Source organism: Marmota marmota, unplaced genomic scaffold (assembly GCF_001458135.2).
Source record: "Marmota marmota marmota unplaced genomic scaffold, marMar, whole genome shotgun sequence".
In the NCBI taxonomy this organism is placed as follows: Eukaryota; Metazoa; Chordata; class Mammalia; order Rodentia; family Sciuridae; genus Marmota; species Marmota marmota.
Window position 1 is genome coordinate 7,478,127 of NW_026000102.1, and position 26,243 is coordinate 7,504,369.

The following is a 26,243-nucleotide window of genomic DNA, read 5'->3' on the forward strand; positions in this document are numbered from 1 at the left end:
GGGGCAGAGCGGGGCCGGGGCGGAGGACGGGGAGCGGAGCAGATGAGTGGACTTGGAGCCGGGGCACAGGAATCCTCCCAAGGAAATAAAGAACACAAAGAAGCAGTTAGAAGCCGGTCTTCTTCACTCCGCTGGACAAAGAATAGGAAGTTGGGAAGAGGTTAACTAAATTGAGGGTAGGGAGAAGGTCAGAGGGTTTGCTTGTTTTTGAGACAGGGTCTGGCTAAGTTTCTTAGGGCCTCGATAAATTGCTGAATGAGGCTGGCACGAACTTGCGATCCTCTTGCCTCAGCCTCCTGAGCTGGGATTACAGGCCAGAAAGTAGTTGTTTTAACAAAGCCAGTGCAGAATTCTTGCGATGGCTGCAGCTTCTCAGTGAATGAAGATAAGGATGTTGCTTTTACTTCCAGTGGGCGGGGCAGGGAGGAACTTCACGTAGTAAACTCTCCATCTGTTTGGTTTCTTGTTGTTTTCCTTTTTAGGTGAGCGCCAGGACCTGGCGCTTGGGAGTCGGGACTGGTGCATGCAAAGCAAGTGCTCTGCCACTGAGCCACAGCCCTAGTCTCATTTTCTGCTTTTAAGAAACAGAAAGGGGGTCAGAACAGTCTTCTGTGTATGCTGGAGGGCCATGTCCTGAACTCCATTCTTATGTGGCACAAAACTGGAGGTAAACATACAGATGCATTTGCCTTTATCTGAGTAGGGCAGACATCCTCAGAGGACAGCTCCTACCGTCTGTTTATAGACTCCGTCCATCCACAGCTTGCTGGTCAGCTTTGCTGGGTTTGCTGCAGGTACAAATGAGCCCCAAGCCCCAGCCGATCAGCTGTGTTTGACCCCTGCTTATGTGTCCTGTTGGCACAGTGTGGCTGTGCTCTTCATGCCACCCTCATTCTGGGACCCAGGCTGAGTCAGCCGTGGCCATCTGGAACGCGCCAATCTCCAGACAGGCAGGTGAGGGCAGGAGACAGAGGTCATGTCATGGCTCTTACAGCCACACAGATCTGCGGCAGGTCACTTCTGCTCATGGGCTGCTAGCCAGAGCTCGTTGTGTGTCTTGGAGGGTGTCAGGGGCACCTCCACAGGGCACTGTCAGGTCTAAGAATAAGCTGGCCTGCTATGGCACGGATGCTGGCAGGAGACCCACGACTCCTGGGTCAGAGACAGAGGACTCGACTCCTCACGGCAGTGCAGATCACATGGGCCATTGTGTGTCGCCCCACGTTCCAGGGCCTGGTGGGGCTGTGCACACAGTGGGCATCCTTGCTGCTGGGGGGCCCTGAGCTGGGGGAGTCCAGTGTCCCTGGAACTGCATTGAGTCGCTGCTCTTCCCCTCAAGGGTTTTCAGGACAAACTCAATGCTGAGCAGCTGCTGGGTGGACAGTGTGGAGGGCTTTCCATTACTGACACCCTCAGCAGTGTGTGGGGACCCAAGAGGGCCCTCAGACAAGTGACCCTTCAGGATGAGCTCACACTGGAATGACAGCCCAGTCTGCCCGCTGTCGGATGTTTGACAAGAGTGGTCTCAGGTGGCCAGCCCTGAGCCCGTTCCTGCCGCTCACCCTGAGTCTATTTGGGGTGCCTTATAAGCAACAGACACTTTTCTCCTCAGTTCTGGAGGCTGCAAGATTTAAGGTCAAGGTGCCAGCAGATTTGGTGTCTGGTGAGGGCCTGTGTCTGGTTCACAGACGGCCCCTCACAGGGTGGACAGAGGGAGAAGAGTCTCTCAGGGGCTCTGAAGTAAAGGCAGTGATCCCACTCGTTCCAAAGGCCCCTCCTAACACCATCACACTGGAGGGGGGACAAATAGTGGTAATCGGGTACAGTTACAGCGCATGCATCTTGCTCCGTTGGGAACTGGGTTGCCATTATGTCACAACGATGCTGTCTCATCTCCTCCTCTTCCTCTTCCTTATTCTGAGAAGCCATAAATAAACAAATGAATACGTTGGGTCCCAGTGCAACAGGAAGTCCTCATCTGCTTTTCTGTGAACAGGGTGAGCTATCTTCCCATGTTTGCCTCACACTGTGGTTTGGCTTCCTTTTCTTTGATTGCTGTACGTGGCTTCCTGCCTCCCCAAATGTCACCTCTCTGCTCTTGCCCCAAGTTCTGCAAACACTGGGAAAGGTCTGCCCAGGACACAGATGCGTACATGTGCCTGAAGAAGGGTCATTGATGTGGTGGGGATCTCTGGACCCAAGACAGGTCCTGCTGAGTCACATTGGATGGGCCCCCTGTACCTGAGTCTCAGACCCTGATGTCCACCTTTGCTGACCACACAGTATGTCCTCGGCCTCTGGGAGCATGCTCTCCACATCCTGGGAAGCGGGGACCCCAGTTTACCTGTGGGCTGGAAGATGCTGAGGCCTGCAGCTCCGTCCCAAGTGGACCCTGCACATGCCATCCTGCCTGACCCTTCCAGCAAGGCCTGAGATGTGCACCAGGAGAAGCGAGCCTCAGGCAATGACTGCAGAGCCCCTGGTAAAGGACAGCTGACTTTGCCCAGTCCTGCAGTACACACACTGCCCGTGAGCTTGGGGGTACCGGTGGCTCAGGGGTAGAACACTTGCTTGGCATCCTGTGCACAAAGCCCTGGGTTTAATCCCTAACACGCGGACCCCATTGCTTCCAGGGCATGCTAAGAGCCAAGTATATGATGCATGGCATTTTTGGTCGAAAGGTGACGCCAGCTAGCCATTGAGATGATATGATTATGTTAAGATTTGCATTCATATGGATATTGGACTCCTGCTGTTCACCTAGGCCGGCTACGGGACTCCTGGAGAGTTCCCATGGGTGGGGGAAGTACAGTAGGAGGGAGTTCCGGGGGAGGAGCTCTCTCTGCGGGTCCGGGAGGAGGCCGCGTGGGTGGAAAAAATCTGCCCGGGCGGTACCGGACATTGGCGGCAGTTTCAAAAAATAAACTTTGTTCCTGCTTGAGTGGCTCGTGATTTTGAGCCCAGCCAGACTGCGGCAACTGGCGGCCCGCACGGGGAACGCCTGAAGCTTGGAGGTGAGTAAAATTGCTCGCCCCTGAGGGAAGGCAACAAAATGGGTGACCATTTCAAAAAACAATGTGTTCTCGTTTTGATTTATCTTGTTTTTGTTTCAAGCTGCCTATCCCTAGAATTTTCTCAGGCAAACTGGGAAAAATGGTTGGCTCAAGGTTTGAAGTTGTTCGGCCCTGAGAAAGAGAAAATTGATACAACTATTCTTTGTTCGGTTTTTGTTTCATTCTGTTTCGGTTTTGTTTTATGCTATCTTATTGGGTTGCGTTACCTTTATAGTAGATTAGAAACTAGTAAAAAACAAACCGAAAGACTGTTAAGTAAATTGTTAGAGGTCCAGACTATGGTAGAAAACATGTTAGGTCAAGCGAAAGAGAAGGTCTCTCAAGCTAGTCAGACAGAGGAAGATTTGAAGAAAGAAAGCTTAGAGGAAAAACAACCATCAGGCGGGGAATTACAACAGGAGGCTGCTACTAACCCCGTTCTATCACCAGAGGGCGTAATTCAACCAACAGCTCCATCTACAGCTGAGCGGCCCTCAACTCCCGTAGTTGATGGACGGAATCCTGAGGCAGGACCCCAAAGATTAGCATGCCCTGTACTTGAGCAGGCAGGAGGGCAACGAATTCACCGTGCTTTAGATTTCAAAACAGTGAAGCAATTAAAGGAGGCTGTAACAACCTACGGGCCGCAAGCACCCTTCACTGTGAGCATGGTCGAATCCATTACCAACTTAGACATGACGCCAGCAGATTGGGCTAACATGTGTCGATCTGTGCTAAATGGAGGACAATATTTGTTATGGAAGGTTGCCAATGAGGAATTTTGCATGGAGACAGCTAGGCGAAATGCAGCAGCCGGTTACCCTCAAAGAAATCTAGATATGTTATTAGGAAAAGGACCTTATGAGGGTCAACGGCAACAAATTGAATATGATCCTGGCGTATACGCACAAATTGCTGTAGATGCAATTAAGGCATGGAAAACTTTACAGGGGCATGGAGATTTACAAGGACAATTATCTAAGGTAATACAAGGAGCTAATGAACCTTACGCTGAATTTGTAGATAGGCTTATTCAGACAGCATCTAGAGTATTTGGAGATACAGAACAGGCAATGCCATTTATAAAACAACTGGCTTATGACCAAGCAAATCGTTGCTGCAGAGAGGTCATCAGACCATGGAAACATGAAGATTTAAACACATATATTAAATTATGTAGAGACATTAATGAACAAGGGCAAGTCTTAGCAGCAGTACAACAGGCTTTAGATGCCAGGCCAAAAACATGCTATAATTGTGATCAAACAGGACATTTTAAAAGGAGTTGCCCCATAGGAGGAGGGTTTAACAAGGCTAGGTATCAAAGGAATAGAATACCGGGTATTTGCCCACGATGCCGTAGAGGGAAACATTGGGCTAATGAATGCCGTTCTCAAACCACCATAGAAGGTATTCCGTTATCAAAAAACAGACAAGGACCAAGTGTTTACCCACGATATCGTGGAGAAAGACATCAGGCTCCATTGCCAAAAAACGGACTGGAGGGCCCAATGCTCCGGGGCCCAAAACCACAAATATACGGGGCAGTGGAGGAACCCAGCAACACCATCAAGGTAGTGCCCAGGACGCATTATCCATTAAATCCCTCATCAGACAAACTAGAGGGAGCGCAGGGTTGGACATCTGCGCCTCTGCCAGAGCAGTACTAACTCCAGAGATGGGAGTTCAAATCATTCCCACAGGAGTAAAAGGACCTCTTCCCCAAGGAACAGTAGGCTTATTATTGGGACGCAGTTCTTCAACACTAAAAGGACTTATGATAAGTCCTGGGGTAATTGATCCCGATTATGAAGGTGAAATAAAAATTATAGCTAGTTCTCCAAGAGGTATATCAGTAATTTCACCAGGAGATAGAATAGCACAGTTATTAATAATACCCAGCCTACATGATAAATTTTCCAGTCGTACTGTAGAAAGAGGTTCCAGGGGATTAGGCTCCACAGGTGTAGATTGGGCTATGCTGTCTTTAAATCTAGATTCTCGCCCAATGCTAAAACTAAATATTCAAGGACATGACTTTAATGGGCTACTTGATACAGGTGCAGACCTTAGCATCATATCTCATCAAGAATGGCCGAAACATTGGCCATTACAACAAGCCACTCAAACGCTTCGAGGCCTAGGAGTGGCAACTAATCCCCATAGAAGTGCAATGGTATTAGATTGGAAGGATCCTGAAGGATGTGAAGGAACTATACAGCCCTATGTATTGGATCATCTTCCTATAAATTTATGGGGACGAGATGTCCTAGATCAATTAGGTTTGACATTAACAAATAACATCAATCCTAATGCGCCCACTACTAGGGCTAGACAAGGCTTTAGGAAAGAAGAAAGATTAAGAGAACAAGAACAAGGTATGACAGCACCAATTCAAATAGATCAAGAAACAAATAGACATGGATTGGGTTTTCAGAAAGGGCCACTGAGACAATCAAAATTACTTGGAAATCAGAAAGACCAGTGTGGGTTCCTCAGTGGCCCCTGACTAAAGAAAAGATACAAATAGCCCATGACCTGGTCAAACAACAATTAGCGGAGGGACATATACAACCTTCCGTATCTCCCCATAATACTCCCATTTTTGTCATTAAAAAGAAATCTGGTAAATGGAGATTATTGCAAGATTTAAGAGCCATTAATAATGAGATGGTTATTATGGGACCTGCTCAATCAGGGATTCCCCAATTGTCTGCTTTACCAAAAACCTGGTATGTTTTAGCTATAGATATTAAAGATTGTTTTTTTTCAATTCCAATTCATCCCGAGGATAGTCCACATTTTGCATTTACTATCCCTGCACTAAATCATGAAGGTCCTGATCAGAGATATGAATGGAAAGTACTCCCTCAAGGGATGGCTAATAGTCCAACTATGTGTCAAATTTATGTTAACAAAGCAATCCAGCCACTTAGAAATCAAAATCCTGAACTACAAATATTTCACTATATGGATGATGTGTTATTGGCACATAAAGATAAAAACACATTGCTAGAATGTTATGCCACACTTACAAATTTATTAAAAAATTATAATCTAGAGATAGCAATAGATAAAGTACAATTAAATCTTCCAATTAATTATTTAGGGGTTTTATTATCCTCAACCATGGTCCGTCCACCCAAAATTCAAATACGAGTAGATCAACTCAAATCACTTAACGACTTTCAAAAGTTATTAGGAGACATAAATTGGATAAGGCCTTATCTAGGCATACCAACAGGAGAGTTGGGACCTTTATTTGATATTCTAAAAGGTCCATCAGATCCAAATTCACCCCGCATGTTGACGCCTGAAGCAAGAAAGGCATTAAAAATCATTGAAACATATATGGAAAATATGCATTTGGATAGAATTGATATAAGTTTGCCTTTATTATTTATTGTACTGCCAACAAAAAATATTCCTACAGGAGTATTCTGGCAAGAAGGTCCATTATTGTGGATACATTTATCTTATTCTCCTAACACTATTCTTACTAGGTATCCTGAGGCTGTAGGACAATTAATACTCAAAGGAATAAAAGCAGCCAAGGGAGTGTTTGGGATTTCTCCCAATAAAATTATTACTCCATATACTATAGATCAAATTGATGAGTTAGCTAATGAGTTAAATACTTGGGCAATAATCATGTGTAAATCTAATGTTTCATTTGATAATCACTTACCGTCTAATCCTTTGTTGTCTTTTTGGTCTAAACATCCTGTAGTTTTTCCAAAGATGACAAAAAAAACCCCTATCATGAATGCTCCAAATATATTCACTGATGGGTCAAATAATGGTACAGCAGCAGTAGTTACCCCTGATCAAACTTTTACATTTTTAGTACCCAAACAATCAGCTCAAAAGGTAGAGCTTAATGCAGTATTACAAGCTTTTATGATGTTTAAAGATTCTGTATTTAATTTATTTTCTGATAGTCAGTATGTAGTTAATGCTATAGTATCCCTTGAAGATGCTGGTAGGATTTCCCCTTCTTCTACTGTTTTCTCTTTGTTTTCCACTATACAAAGTCTAATCTGGGACAGAAAAGATCCATTCTTTATAGGACATATCAGGGCACATACAGGATTGCCTGGAGCCCTTAGTTTGGGCAATGATTTAGCAGATAAATCTACACATGACATACATATTTTCTCCACAATAGAAGAAGCTATAAATTTTCATAAAAGGTTCCATGTCAATGCTAATACTTTACAAAAGCGTTTTAAAATAACTAAAGAACAAGCCCGACATATAATAAAACAATGTCAAAATTGTGTGACATTTTTACCACAAGTTAATCTTGGAGTCAATCCTAGAGGACTGATACCTAACCATATTTGGCAGATGGACGTCACACACTTGCCAGAATTTGGAAAATTAAAATATTTACATGTTACAGTTGATACTTCTTCCGGATTTCTGATGGGCTCCCTTCATGCCGGAGAAAAAACTAAAGATGTTATAGCTCATTGCTTACAAAATTTTGCCACTGTGGGCGTTCCAAAACAGTTAAAAACCGATAATGGTCCTGGTTATACGTCCACCTCTTTTAAACAATTTTGCTCATCATTTGGCATTACTCACATAACAGGAATTCCATACAATCCACAAGGACAAGGCATAGTTGAAAGAGCTCATCAAACTATTAAAATGTACTTATTAAAACAAAAGGAGGGAATTGGAAAGGGGTATATATCCCCCAAAGATAAACTTAAAATAACCCTTTTTACTCTAAACTTTTTAAATTTGGATTCATCAGGGCTTAGTGCTGCGGAAAGACATTTGTATCCAAAAAATGTACATAAGCCTAAGGTACTTTGGAAAGATATTCTAACAGGACAATGGAAAGGTCCTGACCCAGTGATAGTCTGGAGTCGGGGCTCTGTTTGTGTTTTTCCACAGGAAGAACAGCAGCCGATTTGGATTCCAGAGAGATTAACTAAAACAATTTCTACAGACCAAAAGGAAAATGATTCGACTCAAATCCATAACAGCTGATATCCAGATCTCCAGCTTGGCTATTCTTACATCTGCGACAGTGATTAACCAGGATGCTTTTTTCAATATCTATTTTATTATTGCTTTTTCCCACATCATAAAGTTCTATTTTATTTTTGAGCTCATACAGACCTAGGTTAATGTTTTTTCTGATCAGTTTTATTTTTTGACTGTGGAGTTTTTGAACATTGCAATGGAGATTTCACCTAGGTAAAGCTACAAGGCCTTTACTATTGTCTTATGTGTTATATGTTACGTGTGCACACTTCTGTTTTGTGTTGTATGTCTGTATGTGCGTATGTCCATATATCACATATGAGGAGCGCTCATGCACATGGATCCAAAAAATTTTTTTTTTTTATTCACGTGATTTTAATAGTTTAATTTAATTTGGGTAAACAGCTGTTGAGGATTGTTTTAATATATGAACAAATAGAAGGTTAACAGATCTGTTTGTTTACTTTCACCTTTCCTTTTCATTATATTTAATAATTCTGTTCAGGATAATGTAAATTGTTCTAAATATTGTTTTCTTAGTACCTGTTGAAATGTTACATATTTTTTTTTTAGCATCATTGTCAAAATTCCTATTTTCATCCCAGTGCCGGTGAAGACAAAGATAAAACCAAACTACAACTTCTTCGAGAGTTATCACAACAAACCGTGTAAACTGATACATCAATGATTTATAACTCAACAAGTAATGCTCAATCAATGAGTCGATTTATTTTGGAAGGATATGGACATATTGATAGATTCCTCTGCTTTGAACTGCTTACAAAACTTGCCTGGACTATGTATCACTTGTATGCTTTATTTTGGGAGGATATGGACATATTGATAGATTCCTCTGCTTTGAACTGCTTACAGAACTTGCCTGGACTATGTATCACTTGTATGCTTTGTGATCTATTTGTTGATGCAGCGAATTATGGTAGTGCTAGCGTATCTTTGCTGATGTGTCACCAGTGATGCAATTTTTCCTAGGAGCCGTTAATTGACTTGGTGTCATGACATTTCTGTATCCTCCTCCCTTCTACTAGTGATGGTCTAATTTTGGGGGCCAACAGAGGTGAGGTAAAGAACCTCACCCCCCCACCGGCACCAAGGCCAAATTTGGGGGCCAACAGAGGTGAGGCAAAGAACCTCACCCCCCCACTGGTACATAGGCCTATCCACAAGTATGGCTATATGCTGGACCGGTAGTCAGTGACGGGTATGATCCAATTGCAGTGGTATCAACCTAAGACAGGAGGCTGACGCCTAAAAGTCAGTTTTCCGATGACGGGTAAGAACCATATGTTGAATTGGACAAACCTAACAGGCACGGTCCCTAGCCAGATTGCTTGTTACTTAAACAGAAGGGGGGAGATGCTAAGAGCCAAGTATATGATGCATGGCATTTTTGGTCGAAAGGTGAGGCCATCTAGCCATGGAGATGATATGATTATGTTAAGATTTGCATTCCTATGGATATTGGACTCCTGCTGTTCACCTAGGCCGGCTACGGGACTCCTGGAGAGTTCCCATGGGTGGGGGAAGTACAGTAGGAGGGAGTTCCGGGGGAGGAGCTCTCTCTGCGGGTCCGGGAGGAGGCCGCGTGGGTGAAAAAAATCTGCCCGGGCGGTACCGGACATTGGCGGCAGTTTCAAAAAATAAACTTTGTTCCTGCTTGAGTGGCTCGTGATTCTGAGCCCAGCCAGACTGCGGCAAGGGCAGGCTGCCAGCCTCATTCCTCCAGAGCAGCTCAGCACTCCCCCTGCCTGGGGGCTGCCCCCCAGCACTGCTGCAGGACTGACCCTCTTGGGTCAGACTCTCTGAAAGCAGAATGGGGTCAGGGGCTCGCAGGTCACTCAAACTGCGCCAAATGAATATCAAAAACTGAATCCACATCCAGTGCACTGTCCACACGCAGACCTTCAGACATCTCAACCTCACAGCAGCACCACCTGTCCCCTGCAGAGCCTGTCCTTTGCCACAGCACTCGGGGGTGGACCTGCAGGGTGCCTCCTCCGCTGTGATGGTGCATCCCACACAAGCGTGGAGATCCACAATGTCCCCCTAAGGGCCCTGCTCCTCAAATGGCGGGTGGACCCACAGGGTCCTGCCTGTATTTTTCCAAAGGGCACTGTGCCCTCTTCACCTCTGGGAAGAGGAGGTTAAAAATCAAATGTACCGCAAGCATCTGGGGACTCTCCATACCTTCTGCTCAATTTTACTCTAAACCAAACTACTCTAAAAAATAAAGTCCAAATACATCTGGGTTGTCATCAGCCTGTCACAAGCAGGGGGGCAAAGCCCAGGCTCTGCCAAAGAATAGGTGTTGTGCCAAGGTGGCCCCTGCAGCAGGACAAGGACCATGCCTGCTGCTTCCCTGCATGGGCAAGAAGCCCCTCAGTGGCCGTGATGGCCAGGGCCCCTGAGCTGAGGCTCAGTTTCCCACCAGGAAGCGGTCACTAGTTCAGCGGGAATGTTGGACCCCCCAACGCCCGTGAGAGCTTACAAGCTCTGCGGCGTCTGGGTACCAAGTGCACAGCTCCACAGCTGTGCGTCTGGGATCCTTCAACCCGGTCTTCGCCTCTTTATCTCTTCACTGCCCATTTTTGCCCAAACTCTCTCAACCTAATAACAATCAGGGAAGGATTTTCCAAAGAATAATAACACGTATCTGGGATTAATGGAGCGCTGCAACAGGAACTCGAATGTCACAATGAGCTCCAGCCTGTTCAGAAGGCTGAGGCAAGGGGACACTTTTGAAGGCAAAATGTGGAGGGTGACTTAAGATACGTTGAAACAATAATCCTCAGCCACCAGCATGAGTAACAAGGGTGAGGCTGACCAGGGACTGGATGGGCAGTTGCCAGGGAAGACTGCCCCACAGAAGACAGCGGCGGGGCCTCTAAGCGACGGGCCCTCTCTGTAGGGCCACTTAGGCAGAGCCTACGCCAGGGGACGGGTTTCTGTGTGAGGGACACACAAGGGGCCCGCCCGCCCGGCAAGGCTGTATGTAGGTGGTGGCAGTCTGGTAATCCTGCTGAGATCTGCTCCTGACAGTCTCCCAGCTTTACTTATTTCTGGCTCAAGTTCACCCTGAGAACCCACCAGGAATAGGAGCAGAGAGCTAGGAACAGTGGACTCCCCCAGCTCAGGGTCTCAGCGGCAAAGACTCCTGCTGTGTGCAGTCCGCATGGTGCCAGCATGGCCCAGGAACCCCGAGAGGGCACCGGGGCTCCTTGGTCCGTGTGTGTATGTTGGCAGGTGAGCTGAGACCTCTTTCCCCACAGCTGGAGAGGAGACTGGTCAGGGCAATGCTTCAGGGATACAGTGGGATGGAGGCAATGAGGGGAGAGGCCCTAACCCACAACCCCACCCTGGAGGTCCCACCTTCCAGCCATGCCCCCAGCCATCTTTCCCTGGTGGACTCCTGGCCCTAAGAGCCCACCCTGCGCCCCCAGGGCTGCCCCCAGCAGGGCAGAGCTAGGGCCACCTGCTTCTTCCTCTGACTCCACACTGGCCTCTCAGCATTTTTCCTGTCTGGCCAGTTCCTGTTGGTGCCTGTGTCCTCTCTGCATGCTTCCCTAGCCCAGTGTCCTGTGGGCTCGGCCCTGGTGGATGGAGGGTAAAGTGACTGGCATGGTGCTCAGGGGGGCGCAGGTGGGAGGGTCTGCTGCAGAGGGGTCCAGGTGGACAGGCGCCTCTGACCTGAAAGAGTGGATTCCTGATCACTCCATGCTCAGCCATGTTCCCTCCCAGGGCTGACCCTTAGCTACCTGGAGCAGCTGCTGTCCAGTGACTGGCGGAGGAGGGTCAAGGTGACTCAGCTGAGGCTTTTGGGAGGCCACATGGCAGGGTGGCACCTTCCTCTTCCCCATCCAGCACCCCTCCCCCCCCCCCGGTCTCCACCTCTTCAGGGCACCAGAACCTGGCACTGAGGTCCCACCAGGCCCTGTCCCTCCAAGGGCCCTCCCTGATTAGACACCCCACTTCTGTCTAGTGGCCTCTTTTCCACGGCACAGTTTACCAGCAGATTGTAGCAAGGCCAGCAGATTGAAACCCCCCTCCCCTCCACCACTGAGAAGCTGGCTGGTTTCAGGTCCCTGGAGGAGGGAGTGACCCGTGCCACAAAGGGCCATGTGGGGAAGCACCGGGGTCTGTAGGAGGCGGAGGATACGTCCCCCCACGGCTCGCCACATCTCAGCCCACAGCGATGCTCTTAGACCCAGCTCCGGCTCCTGGATCGAGCTCCTTGGGCCCTGGAAAGAGCATGTTCTGCTCCTGTGTCAGGGATAAGTCCACCTCTGTGCTTGAGGTCTTTGGCCTGCTCCTTCTGCCAACCTGAGGGCCGTGGGTGGGGTGCCCTTCTGTTCCATCATGTGGTGCTGCTCAGTGAATCTGGAGCTTTGCCGTTGGGTGATAATCCAGAACGGCCAGTCCAGAAGGACCCTCCCGTGCCCCAGGGCTGGGGGACCCAACAGAGGCAGACAGTCTGCTCTGTGCCGAATGAGATTTACTGGGGACTTAGGGACAAAGTAGCCTGGCAGCAGAAGAAGGGTCTGTCCCATGATTGGGTCAGAAGGAGGGGGTGTCACACAGCCAAAGGCTTATCTCCAGCCCACGGGCAGGTCGGCAGGCCCCCCTCTGGACCACAGCTGCACGACAGCCCACGTCCCACTCCCATGGCCTGCCCTTTAGAGCTTGCTGGGAAATCATCTGGGGAACGCAGGCCAGGTGCTCAGAGGCCACAGTGGCCAAGACACTTAGGGCGGCAGCCCGAGGTCAAGCGGGGTCCCCACAGTGGATGTGGCTTTCTGGTGGATTGAGCCCCCCATGGTAGCGGAAGTCCCTCCTGGTGCCTGTGGACTCCTGGTGGTGGTGTCTCTGTGGTAATGTGGTCTCCCTCACGCCTGGCCAATCTACCCACAGCAGATATTTAGAATGGGATTCTCGCTGATGGCATATTCTTCCACAATCTGCCACTCTCTGCCTCTCTGTCACTGACAGAGCCACTGTCACTGCCTGGGCCACTGACATTAACATTTAAGTCTTTATTAATGTCCCACAGATTTAAAAAAATGGGTAGACAGATACAGAGAGAATCAACAAGAATAGGGTATAAATTCTGCAAAACAGAACTGAAACTCAAATAATGAAGGAAATTATATTTCACATGAAAAAAAAAATGACCACACCAAAAAAAAATAAAAGGGAGAGGAAATAAAAAGCAGCCCACATCCCTCTCTGCACACCTGGGCTGAACATGGAGCTAAAGAAAGGAGGCCACGGAGCTCCCTGAGCCTGTGGGCAGGCAGCAGCTCTGAGCCTGGGTCACCCTGCAAGGGGCTCGGGATGGAGGAGCCAGCTGTCCATCAGCAGGCGCTGCACAGGCAGAGGGGCCGGCCAAGTCGCAAGCTGCCGCAGTCCGGCTGCAGCAAAATAACCGGGGGGTTATTGTGTACATGATACAGCAGGAGTGGGAGCCATTTATTGTAGGACAGGAGGGGTATATAGACATTCCACACAGCTGATCTTAATTAACATAAACTAGATACAGCAGTCAGCCAATCAGGAATCTCCACACGTCATGGCTGGCTGGTGTTACTTCACAAACCACTCCCTCTGGCAAAATGCCAGGTGCCATCTTGGCTTGCTTACAGACCCTAACAGCAAGCAGAGCCAGAGACCCGTGTGGACCTCGGCTTACACCTCTCAGTGCACCCACACGCACACACCCGCACACCTGGCTCCTGGTGGCGAGTCTGCATGCACACATCAGTATCTGCCACACACGTGCAGGGGAGTGATCCTAGGTCTGTCCCCCTGACACCCTGGTAGCTGGCTGGCCCGTCACTGTGGCTCCTGGGGTTGGTCTGACACTCCGTTCTTCAGGAAGCAACCAGGGCTCTTTGGAGACGTGACTGATCCAGGACCCAGGCAGGGAAAGAGCAAGAAAAGCCCGAGCACCCTGCTGGACAGGAACTTCGGGACGTTCTCACTGAGGGGTGGGGACGCGGCAAAGGAATGGTGTGAGGCGAGCCACGGACTTGAGCCCTGGGGGGCAGAACTAGAGACTGTATGTCAAGGGGCAGGTGAGCAGTGTCAGTGCAGAGGGGAAGAGACACCCTGCCATCCCTCCTGCCACTCCCTGAGGGAAGAGCAGGATGCTGGGACAGCGGCACTGTGCTGCCGTGACGAGGTGCTGCTGCCACTGCGTGCGGCAGGGGAGTCCAGTGGTCAGCGAGATGCACCCAGTGGCTCGGCATCTAACCAGAATATGTACTTTATGACAAAAGCGAGAGGACAGAAACCACTTACAAAATCATCCCAAACTGGAATAGTCACCTAATGCCACACTCCTGGCAGTCCCAGCCCCGTGAGGTAGCGTCCACAGACACACCCTCCAAATGAGCAGCCTGAGGTTCGGGAGGGCTGGCTGGGAGGGCTGGAGCCAGAGGCAGCCTCGCTGTGTCCTCATGGTGCTGGGCCTCTGCAGGAAGCTGCGCCAGGGCTGCTGGGGGGGGGCTCTGGACCCCCTTTGACGGATGGGGACAGCTGTGACATCCCTGAGTGCCCTGAGCCAGAGCCCTGTCTTTCCTGCTGCTGCAGCTGGACCTAGCCGAGGGCAGGTGCCGCACTCAGGCCAGGTATGCGTCTGCTTCCGGTAGGTTGAGTCACCTGGTTCCCAACGCTGTGGCTCATCGATGGGGACCCACTGCCCTCAACACGGGTACTGTCTCCTCCTCCGCCACCGTGGTGACTTTTGGAGCCTGGGTGACTGCAGACTCACCGGCTTCCTCCTCTACTTGCCGCTGCAAGGGATGAGGCAGGGTGAAGACCTGCCTTCAGGGCCCCACCCCCAGCCTCCTGGTTCCCAGGGGCACCCAAGTCCATTCAAGAGATCAGCATGGCTGCAAGATAAGGACCCAGGGCCACTGACCAGCTGGGAGACCCCTCCCACCCACCACCGGCCTAGAACACCAGCCCCAGGGGTCGGGTGAGCCTTGATACCTGCAGCACAACCGTCTCACTGCGCTCAGAGCCTGTAATACAAAGACAGCGTCAGGAGGGGCCAGAGTCCCCCACCAGGGCCCACAGGCCCACAGCAACGGGGTGGCAGCCAGATCTTGGGCCTCTGGCTCTGTGGCCTTTCCCCAGAGAATGACCTTTTCTGAGACAAGGTGAGATGGTCCAGGGACGTAGCTCCTTACCAGGCCTCATTCCCGGGGTCCAACATAGGAAAAACAGGCCCTGGCCTGATGCTATGGCTTAGACGGGAGGTCGCCCCCAAAGCCCATACGGGAGACCATTCAGGAGTGTTCGGAGGTGAGACGGGTGATGGACGCTGATCAGAGCATCGGTTCAGGGGTAAGGGTTCACTGCAGGAGGGGTGGGCAGGGGTGCTGTTCCTGGTGAGCTTGGTTCTGCTCCCTGGTTCCAGGTCCGGAGCTGCTCCCCTCCCCCACACTTTCTGCCTTCATGTTCTGGCTCACTTTGGGCCCAGAGCTGTGGAGTCAGCCACCTGTGTTCTGAGACCTCTGAAACCATGAGCCCCAAATAAGCTTTTTCTCCCTCAAAAATAGTTCTTGTGAGATCTTTGGGTCACAGCAGAGAAAAAGCTGCCTACCCCGCCTGGCACACCCCAGGCCACGGCTCGCTGCAGCCCCACCATCACCCTGACAGCAGGGACAGCACTTCACAGAGGAGGCCCCGTTCCCAGGAGCAGAGGCCCTGGGTTGGGCTGAGAAGGGGGACCGGCCACTCCTGGCCTGCCTCAGTGCCTGAGGCTCCCATATGGCCCTGCACCTGGGAGACCCAGGGGTGAGACACAGATGTCTGACCCGAAGCCCGAGCGTGTGGCCCACCTGGCCCCTTGGCTTTCTGTGGGGTGCCTGCTCCCCTGGACTGTGCGCAGGGCTGCACACTCTGCGCTGAGCCTGGCACAGCTGAGGAGGAGAGTGGAACGCTGGCCAAGGGCTTGTGAGTAGGTGGACAACGCCTGGGCTGCCCAGTGGGGACACAACCTTGTCTTCGGTGGCCAGCCACCGACCCCCAGCCCCAGGCTCTCCCTCCCCACAGGCCCCACAGGCAGATGGAGGCCAGGGCCCCTGCTCCAGTGGGCAGCAGATAGGACCCTCGGGTCCCCACAGGGAAGCCGCCTGACACCTGGGCCCTGGGCAAAGCAGGAAACCCAGCCCCCACCGCTAACGCTGCCTCGGAGAAGAGCCAAGAATCCCGGGGATGTCCTGGTGGCTGCCACCCAGGGCTTGTGGGGACACAGTTGTGGCGCCCCTGAGCAGCCCCTGCTGGGGCCCTAACCCTGACAGAAAGAGCAACACTGCTTACCACACGGTCTTTTTCTCCTCACCCACACCATCAGGACGATCACCACGGAGAGGGGGAGGACGGACACAAAGACATAGAACCCCCGGGACAGGGAGCAGGAGACGTCCCTGCTGCTGGTCCCCGGCTCGGCTTCCATGGCAAAAAGTCCCCTGCACCTAGGGGACAGCAGTATGTCAGCCGAGGCCCTCAGACCCCAGGAGGGTCCTGCTCTGGGTGGCTCAGTGCAGCTCTGTGGGTGGCAGCTCTAGACTGTGACCTCAGGCTTGCCCCACACGCCCAAGCCCTTTGGGGAAGATAGAGGGAGAGAGACCAGGGAGGGAGCCTGAGGTGGAAATGAAAGGAAAGCCCTGGGGAGTGGACGAGAGTCAGATGGGCAGGGCCTGCACCCTCCCTGGGGCAGTCAAACCTCCACCACAGGGACCCCGAGGACCAAGGTCGGTACTAGGGCCTGGGACTTGGCTCAGGAGCAGTGGGGTCCTCACTTTGAGAACTGCTCCGTAGCCCCCCGACCTGGACACCCGAGACCCAGGCCCACGGAGGTGGATGGTGAGCAGCTGCTGGACCCACCTGCACCTGCAGGAGCTACAAGGGCTGTTCCAAGGCTGCGTTCCAGGCTAACGTGGCCTGTGTGGGGGGTGCAGGCCCCTAGCTGCTCTGCTGGTGACAGAGGTTCCACCCAGTGTGGGACATGAGGCACTGCCTGCGGGGACAGGGCCCTCGTTTCCCAGGGGAGTTGGAGGAGCCCCTTCTCCCTAGGGCAAAGACGAGACCCCTGGGATCACCTACGTGGTCCAGGGAAGACATTGGTCCAGGGTCCCATTGGGAGAGAAGGTCCCCAGTGGGCAGTTGGCACACACTGTGTCCTGGCTATCTGTACCTGCGGGTGGAAAGGGACAGGCAGAGGGGCCATGGGCTCCAGGCCAGGAGGGAACTGGGCTTCCCTGGGGCGGGGCCTGGGGTCTGTCTCTTCTGGGACTTCCATTTCCTGAAGGACTGGGTTATAGTGGGGATGGTGTTTGGAACTGTCCTGGACACCCAGAGCAGGGAATCAGATCCCAGGGTCCCCTGGGCCTTCCTTCCATAAGTGATGTGGGTGGTGCCCTGGTCAGACACCGGGCGGGACCTGGGGGTCACACTTCACACTCAGGGAGAAGAGTGCACTGACCACAGGCCACCCCATCCACCTGGGCTCCCCGCCTGGTGTGTGAGAGAAGTGGGGGGACTCAGGGCCTGAGCACGAGGTGAAGCCACCAGGGCCCACTTCCCCCTCTGCTCTCCCCTGCTGCAGGGCTTCCCTCCTTTCTTGCTGCCAGGACAGGGCTGGGAGGGTGGGGCCTGGTCTGGCCAAGATTTCTGTCCCTTTAAAGACCTCCAAGCTGGTCATGATGTCCAGGGCATCAGGGACTCAGGCAGCAGGGTCGCTGGGAATGAAGGTGAGTTTGGGGTAGACGCCTCCGGCTGGCTCACCTCTCCTCTGTACCCTCTGGCCAGGGTGGCAGATGGTGTGGGGCAAGCACATGATGCCGTGCTCCCTGTCCTCGGCCTCGCAGAAGTAGCCGTGGCGACCGCCGCACACCGTGTCCTGCATGCTGGAGCACTTCTGCCTGGTGTCCAAGCCCAAGGCTGGAACCCAAGAGAGCCTCTGAGAGCGAGGAAGCTGCCAGGGCCAAGGAGTGTCCCTTCCAATGGGAGGGTGGAACCGGACAGCTCCGGTGGGCTAGGGGCTCGGCCCCAGGCCCGGGGAGGGCTGGGGATAGGGAGCACTCGGGGCCCCAACTCTGCCTCAGCCCAGAAAGCTGCCAGTATCTGAGGTGCTGGACACAGAAGGCCAAGGAGGAAGAGAGACCACAGGGCGCATGGCTGTGCAGATGGGACCCCAGGGATGAGGAGTTGGGACATGCGACCCTGAGAACCTCCTCACTGATGGAGGCAGGCTGGCCTGTGGCTAGGTGGGGATTTGCCCCCCCGGCTGGTGGTGCCCTCATGAAGGGCCAGAGCCTGAGCTCAGGGAGGCCCAGGTGGCATGACAAAGGGGACACGGGCCCAAGGGTCCCTTGCAGGCAGCTCCTGCAGGGAGAACCCATGGAGGTGGGTGTGCTGGGGCAGGCAGCTGCTCGGCTCCTACCTGGGTCACAGACTCGGCAAGGCAGACACCGGCTCAGGCCGTTGGGGTGGGCGGTGTGGTCGTCGGGGGGGGGGCAGGGTATGCACACTGTGCCTGTCAGCTCACTGCAGGCTTGCTTCACGTGGTAACCTGCAGCCCAGGGTGTCCACAGCTTCTCAGCCACAGGGGGCCAGGCGGGAGCCCACCCCTCACACCCGCCTGAGCCCCAAGCAGGTGTGACACCAACCATAAGGACCCTAGGACACTGCGCTGCTCCCCAGCTCTTCCAAGGCTGGGCCTGCGTTGGAGCAGGTTGCAAGTTCTGGCAGAACATGGGGCCTCCTGGGACCTCACCTGGCTGTGGTCCTGTCCCCCTCTAAGCCTCAGCCTGCAGCCATCCAGGCCAGCTCTGTCCCCCAGGACCACACTTGGGTAGCAGAGCAGCAAGAAGCCCACGGTTTGAGGAGCCAGGCTGCAGAGGACTGCCCCGACTGTCTATGCCCCTGGGCCAGGGGTTTCATGCCACCCTCGGTGTGGCAGAGGACAGAGGCTCCGGGAGCTGGGCTCAGGGCTGCTCCTACCTGGGTGCACTTGGGGCAGCATTCGGTGCCCACAGGGTACTCCTCCTCTCTGCACAGGAACTGGGCAAGGGCACACGGGGGGGATCCCAGGAGGAGGAGGAGACACAGGGCCTGCAGGAAGGGGACGGGCATTGGAGAGGAGCTGCCCCGCTGCCATGCTGCCCCGTGGGCTCCGCCAGGCTGTGCATGTCCTCGATACCCCTCGGTAGAGTGGGGAACAGCACTCTAGGGCTGGGTGGCCCTGGTAGGGCTCAGGGAATGACCTGAGAGACCCTATACAGCCTTGAGTGGAGTGGGATTGAACACTCTTCCAGCCTCCATTCCCCTGCCTGACCATGTGGGACCCCAAGAGCCCCATACCTCCCTCAGGAGCCACGGGTCCCACTGGACAGACACCCTGCCAGCCTCCCTGCTGGGCTGGGCTAGACCTGCTGCCCCTGGGGAGGTCACACCCTGGGGTGGGCAGACAGGCTGCTCAGGTTCCGGGAGAGGGTGGCCCTGCTAGGACCTTGGGCTTACCCATCTGGGCAGGCAAGAAAGCCACCCTGACAGGAAGCCAGTCCCCGCCTAGCCTTGGACTCTATCTGCCCAGCCAGTCCTCGCCCAGCCCTTGGGCTCTATCTATCTGCCCTGAACACACGTGGTGCTTATCAGCAGAAGAGCTGTGGGGAAGATCAGCTCCACTTGCTCCAGGGCCCACACAAAGACACGGCTCACTCGGCTGCCAAGAGCCCCGGGAAGTACCCATCCCCTTGGGGCTCACCCCTGCCCCCAACCCCAGAACAAGGGCAGTGCCCAGAGACCTGGGTCAGCTCCAGGAAGCTGAACATCTGGGACACAAAGGCCCATGTGAGCTTGGGACCCAGACATGGCCAAGTGCAGAGGCCAGGGGAGGGGACACAGCTGGGGGCGAGGAGGGGTTGGGAAGGCATGGGGACAGAGAAGAGCTTGAGGCCTCACCAGCTTCAGGGCATTGGCTGTAGGCTCCTGGCGCCACCAGGGAAGCCCCCAGCCTGGCAGAGGCTCCATGTCCCTGGTCAGGGCTCCTCAGGCCCCTAGGCTCAGGGCCAGGACTCGCGGCCTTCCTCATAACCCCCAACATCTGAAAGAGAAAGAAACTAACGCTGTCAAGTGGGAGCTCCAGTCCCCGCCAGAGCCCTCTGCCCACTGCGCCCTGATGCAGGAGTGACTGGTTGGAGGGGCCAGGGTAGCTTCCTGCAGAGAAGGGAGGGTCTTAGCCCATGGAGAGGACCAAGCTGAGGTCCCATTAAGCTCAGGGTGGGCCTGCGGGAGGCAGAAGTGGGCCAGGCAAAGCAGAGGGTGTGGACACTGCTAGGAAGGAGCCGGCAGGCAACCCATGGGACAGGAGCCTCAGAGCCACTGAACCAGCCTCAGGGGTGCCTGCCGCAGTCTGGCTGGGCACAAATGCCGCAGTCTGGCTGGGCACACAATCACGAGCCACCACACAGCTTGTAGATTCAAACAGCAACTCTTTATTCCCGAACTCACACCAGCCGTATACAAACACGTTCTGGGGAAATCCACGTTCTCTGCCCAAATCCACGTTCTCTGCCCAAAATCCTCCACTGGGCTTCTGTCTCCCAAAATATACTCTGAATCCCGTGAGAACTCAAGGGGAACTCAGGCAGCAGGATACGCCCTATTCCCAGCAGGAATAATCTTAAACCTTAAACCTGGAACCTAAACTGGGAACGCCCTAAACACGATTATCTTAAACCGGGAACACCCTAATCCGCCTTGGTCCTTGAGCAAGGTCACCTACATTCAATGTCACTGCAACGTGGGGTACGCTGGCAAGGAAATTGTCATACCTACTTGGCTAATGGCTCCCAGCAGGTGCCCAGAAAGTCCTCTCCTGCCCCGTGCCCAGCCCCCTCTGGGTGTCCTCCGGAAGCGCCCCCCAGAGAGCGCCTACCTTTCCAGGCCCACCGTAGCTCCCAGTGACATGAGCTTGAGGATTTCCTGCTGCTGGCCTAGTGCTGTGAGTGTGCTCCCTCCAACAGGCCACTCCCCCCCACAGGCTCCTCCCCACACTTCCTGCCTGCTCCTTCCCAGCACAGCTCTGGAAGGGGTGACTCTCCATCAGCACCTGGGAGCAGGGTCCAGCCTGACCCCCTTGCCATCCTTGAGCGGGCCCCCACTCGTCCCCTGGGAGGCAAGCAGACTGGGCAGTTTGGGCTCGGTTGGGGGCACGGAGCATGACAGAGCCTTGCTCAGGACTCCCATGTGGAAACTCCACCAGACCCTGACCTCCTCCCCACTGGGCTGCACTCCCCCACTGCCACCCTCCAAGCGAGGGGCTCATGAGAGGCAGCCCAGCAACCCCTCAAGGTCCCTCACCCCATCACATTCATGCCTCCCTGATGGGCCCTAGCACCCCTCTGCTGACCTCATGAGGTCAGTCAAAGGTGGCTCTCCACCTAACAAGATGAGAGGCCACTCAATGAGCCAGTCTGCAGGACCCTCGGCCCTGGGCTGACCTAGAGCCCTTCCAGGTCCTGAGTGGTCCAAGGTCCTTCTCCAGGGTCCAGCCCCAGGCCCTTCTGTCCCCAGAGGCACTATCTCCCACATACCCCTTTGTGCCTCCAGTCTGCAGGAGGACATTCCATAAGTGCCTAGGCATAGAGAGTTGAAGCAGAGCCCTGGGGACAGGGACACTGCTCTAGGAAGCTCCCAGCATCACTGGCTGTGGGCACCGGGGTCAGCTGGGGTGTCCAGATGTCCCAAGGAGGACTTTCCCCTAACAGAGGACACACTGGCTGGCAGGGCCACAGCCACCAATGTCCTCATGGTCACTACCTAACTGCACATGGTGGGTGAGGAAAGCCGGGACTGAGGAGGGACAGGCTTGCAGGGTGGGTGGAGCAGAGCAGACCAAGGGGCAAAGGTCTCCAACTGCCTCGAGGCTGAGTGGGGGCAGACAGGAGCAGGGTGAGACACCCCCAGCTCCCACACCCATCTCACAGCTGGGCCTGGGCCAACTGTTTCCCAGGCGCTTGGGCTCTGCCACAGCACATGTGGGGGTTTCCAGTGAAGGGGAAGGGGCACCCCCTGCTCTTCCAACCCTAGTGAGCCCTGGAGAGTACATAGTGGGTTCTGGGCTGCAGGGACATCCCCAGGCCCCCAGGGACACTCTTCAATGAGGCCAAAGGATTCCTCTGAGGGAGATAAGGGCCTATACCTGGTCCAGCCCCCAGGGCCCCCACCCAGGCCCTCAGTCCACCACACCCAGCAAGTACACCCTCAGAGACCATCTCATCTGCCATCTCCCCCAGCAAGTGGGGAAACTGAGGCACGGTGAGGGCCAGGACCTGCACCCAGCATGCAGGCAGGAGGAGCCACCGAGCTCCTTGGCCGGCCCAGCACCCATGCCGTCTGTGCTCGGATCTTTGCTGCTGTGCCACCTCTCCCCAAGGCCTTCTCTGATTGCTGTTTGAACCCTGTGCCTCTGTGGGAGGCTGTGCCTGCCGCCCCTCCCCACTTGGGGGCAAAGTCCGGCAGGGCACGAAGTGGAAGTGCAGGCCCCGGGCCAGCTCAGTCCCTGGCTCAGTCCTTCAGCATCACCATCATGCTCAGGGCTCTGGGGAACAGACTGGACCCAGCTCTTCCCTACCCAAGGTGGCCCACAGCCCTAGCTGTCACCTGCTGGGACTCCCCACCCCCTTCCACCCTGGCCCACAGGAATCAGCAGGGAGAGGTGGGACTTGGGGCTCCCTGGGGCTTCTTGGGTTTCATGTTCCTTGTGGGTGGCCCAGGAGTCCACTCCCTGGGCCCTCCTTCCTGTGTCTACAGGAGGCCTGCTGGCCACCCACCTCAGCACACCCTCAGGGCTGGGGTGAGGCAGGTGGTCACAGACACAGGACACAGGTCTCCCACCAAGACCAGGCCGAGCTACTCCCCACCCCAGCTCGGTGGCAGCAGCAGGAATCCAAGAGGGCAGCCTCCCAGAGCTGAGCCCCTACTGCCCAGTGCCCTCTGCGACCCAAGTCTCCAGGGTGCTACTGTCTCAGGTGTGTCATCCCCAGATCGAGCTTCCCCACAAGAGAGTCCAGCAGCCTGTCTGGAAGTCCCCTGTGACATTGCCCCTTTCTTCTTGTAGGGAGTATCCGGGGAAATGTGGGTGTTTGGAACCCACGTGGTTGAACGGGGTCCTGGAGGGTGTGAGGATGGGGTCCTGAGGCACCCAGGCCCCTCCCCTCCTCTGCCCCCAGGCCAGCCTCCACCTCCCTTGCTCTGTGCAGCCCAGGATGCCTGCCCAGTGGGGCTGAGAGACAGGCCTGGCTCCTCCCTCCTGGCCCGGTCCAGTGAAGGAGCGCAGTCTAAAGGTCAACTTCTGGTGCTGCGGGCTCTGGTATGTGCAGCTAATGCCACCTGGGGCTCTGGAGGGGAGATAGGTGCCTTCAAGGTGGGAGGGCAGGGGTGGAGCAGACAGAGGTACTGGGGTCCACCCTGAGGAGGCACGACTAGTCCTCGACCCTAAGAGGGGTGCTTGGTGCCCATGGGGGCCAGAGCACCAACCCCCTCTGTGCTGGAGAGACTTGGTCCAGCCTGGAGGCTGTAGAGGAGGATGGACCAGGGTGGACCTGGCAGAGAAGTCCGGCCACCCAGGTGGGAACTGCTGAGAGACAAGGCAGCCTGCAGAGGGCAGCTCCAGGATGTCCATAGCGGACCGTCCAGCTCCCACAGCAGAGGGTAGAGGTAGACAGAGAAGCTGACTCTGCAGAGGGACGGGGGGTGCAAGACACATGGTCAGGAGGCTCTGAGAGCTGGGGCAGCCTGGGACTTCCCAGCGGTCAGGCGACTGCGGGAAACCCAGCCTGTTCCTCACGGCGGAACGCGGTGACGCAGGCCGGTTCCCAGCTGGGGAACCCAAGCTCCAGGTCAGGACGTCTGCCAGCTCGGACATCTCAGCTGCGTCTCAAGCTCACCTTTTCGGAGACCCTTGGTCCTCCTCTCCCTGCTTGTGCCTTGGCAGGAACTGGGAGCCAGGGACCAGCCCCCCCACCTGCCACCTCTGGGCTCCAGGATCCCACCTGCAGGACATTCCCCAACCCCCTGACCCCAGGGCAGCCCTCCACCGGCCCTGGCCCCACCTCTGCTGCTCTACTCTCTGGAGTCCCCGCAGTCGGCTGTGACTCCAGCCACACGCTGCCCTCTCCCTGACCTCAGGGGCCTCTCGCGGGAGCTCCTGTCCCTGGCCCCTGGGCTCTCCTCTGCTCAGGCCCCACTGCCACGCCCGCTGCAGGGCCTGCACACTCCCCTTTGGTGAACACCCATGCTCCCGCAACCCAGGTCGGGACACAGCCGTGACCCTAGGTGCCAGACACGACCTCCTCACATGGAGGCCCAGGCCTTCCTGCCCAGGGGGACCTGAGAAGAGGTTCCAGAGCCAAGCAGCTGCTCCACACCACCCCAGGCAGCTCTGGGCGCAGGTGGAGGCGCTGGAAGGGACCCCAGGTCAGGCTTCTCCTGCCTCCTTACTAGACGTGTGGACTCCTGAGCTGTGGACAGGACCTGGGCACAGGGGAGAGCCACAGATCGCTGCAGCAAGGAAGACTTTTTGGGCTTCGGGGCCCCTGGACTCCGAGTTGGGCAAGCACAGCCAGCTGCCCTGTGCCCAGGGGGACGGTGTCCCTGTGGACAGAGGAAGAGAAAGCCACAGGAGGAGGGCCAGGACAGCACAGAGGGGAGTGTCCCCGACCAGCTGCACAGCAGGGACCCACCCGAGGCAGACTGTGGCCTGGGACTCCCCGCACGCTGTCAGGGTACTGCCCACTGGGCAGTGATTTGGAGGTAAGTAGGGAAGGTTTATAAATCGTGGCACAGTCCGGTCCAGGAAGATTCATGGGAGCCAAGGGGTGTGTGCAGGAGTGCCCACTACTGCCCAGGGCAGCACAGGACCCTGGAGACAGCCCAAGTTGTTCTCGGAAGAGGAACTGGTTCCTTTCGCTCCAGCTGTGCTGGGGTTGCAGCCTGGGGTTACCCTCCTACCTCAAAAGCTAGAAACAGAAAATATATGAATCAACTGTTTTCAGAAATTGAGCAACGTGGGCACGTGGCCTTGGGAGGAACGTCCAAAGTCAAGGGAGCTCTGGACTGCACCACCTTGGCCCAGAGCAGCCAGGGGGAGTCGTGCGGGGTCCAGGTGCTCGGGACTGCTTAAGCAGCATTCCAGAAAGGAGGGGACCCCAGAGACCAGAGGGTCCTCTAGTCCCAGAGTCTCCCAACTGCTAGGCCCCGCGGGCGAAGGATGAGCCACAGAGCTGCCCATCCCCAGGAACTCAGGGCAGCTCCAGCCCCAGCAGCCACTGTGGGAGGCCGTGGGGACCACTCAGGTGGTCAGTAGAGACCCCGCAGTGGCCAGTCCTTGGAGGGCAGCCAAACTGTCCCTAGAGCAAAGTCACTGGAGATCTGCTCTAACAAACTTATTTTTTTTTTTAAAAATCCACAAAAGATCAAGGTGAGCCGCTAACTGATGTCATCTTTTAAATGGAACTCCACCCTGGGGCCAGGTTAACAGAACAAGAAAACAGCGTTCGCCACAGAAGCCACCCACAGACTAGAACCCAGGGAAATGTAACCAAATGTCAGCAGAAATAGGCCCCGAAATGACAGCGATGATAGAACTGTCAGACAAGGACCCTGAAAGAACAATTAAAACAGACTTTGAAGAAAAAGGTCAACAGGATGAGAGAAATGGGAGTTATTAAAAAAGAACTCAGTGAAACTTCCTAAAACCTGAAATGAAAGTTATGCTGAGCCGGGTGGTCACACCTGCCATCCCAGTAACTCGGGAGGCCGAGGCAGGAGTATGGCAAGTTCCGGGTCAGCCTGGGCAACTTAGCAAGACCCTGTCTCAAAATGCAGAATGAAAGGGGCTGGGAGTGTGGCTCCGTGGTGGAGCACCCTGGATTCCATCCTCAGTAACCAAAAAAAAAAAAAAAGACAGGTAAACATGCATAAATTAGTGTCTTCGTGCCGAGTGTGCACACGTGTTTTTGATGGCTGCTGTAACAAAAGCCCCCAGGGGGGTGGCTTGGAGAGCGCTGTTTATCATCTTGTGGTTCTGGAGGCAGGAGGTCCAGGATGAGGCTCATGAAGCAGGGCTGAGCATCCTGCTGTTACTGCCTGCTGTCTGCC

At 54.5% G+C, this 26,243-nt stretch overlaps 1 protein-coding gene across 4 annotated transcripts; it reads right to left on the reverse strand.

Moving 5' to 3' along the window:
* Window positions 1-13,087: 13,087 nt before the first annotated feature.
* On the reverse strand, window positions 13,088-21,201 carry Tnfrsf14 (TNF receptor superfamily member 14). 4 transcript variants are annotated; one of them, XM_048783784.1, is made up of 9 exons: window positions 21,019-21,201; window positions 20,043-20,184; window positions 19,083-19,193; window positions 18,523-18,651; window positions 17,865-18,020; window positions 17,184-17,274; window positions 16,398-16,546; window positions 15,063-15,094; window positions 13,088-14,863 (listed from the first exon to the last, which is right to left on the reverse strand). In XM_048783784.1, the coding sequence occupies exons 1-9, from the start codon at window positions 21,184-21,186 to the stop codon at window positions 14,750-14,752; spliced, it is 1,092 nt and encodes a 363-aa protein (XP_048639741.1). In that variant the 5' UTR covers window positions 21,187-21,201; the 3' UTR covers window positions 13,088-14,749. The 4 variants fall into 4 exon arrangements, with proteins under 4 accessions (XP_048639741.1, XP_015356975.1, XP_048639742.1 ...); XM_015501489.2 differs by having other exon boundaries at window positions 16,398-16,552; XM_048783785.1 differs by lacking the exon at window positions 19,083-19,193 and having other exon boundaries at window positions 16,398-16,552.
* Between the last annotated feature and the right edge of the window lie 5,042 nt (window positions 21,202-26,243).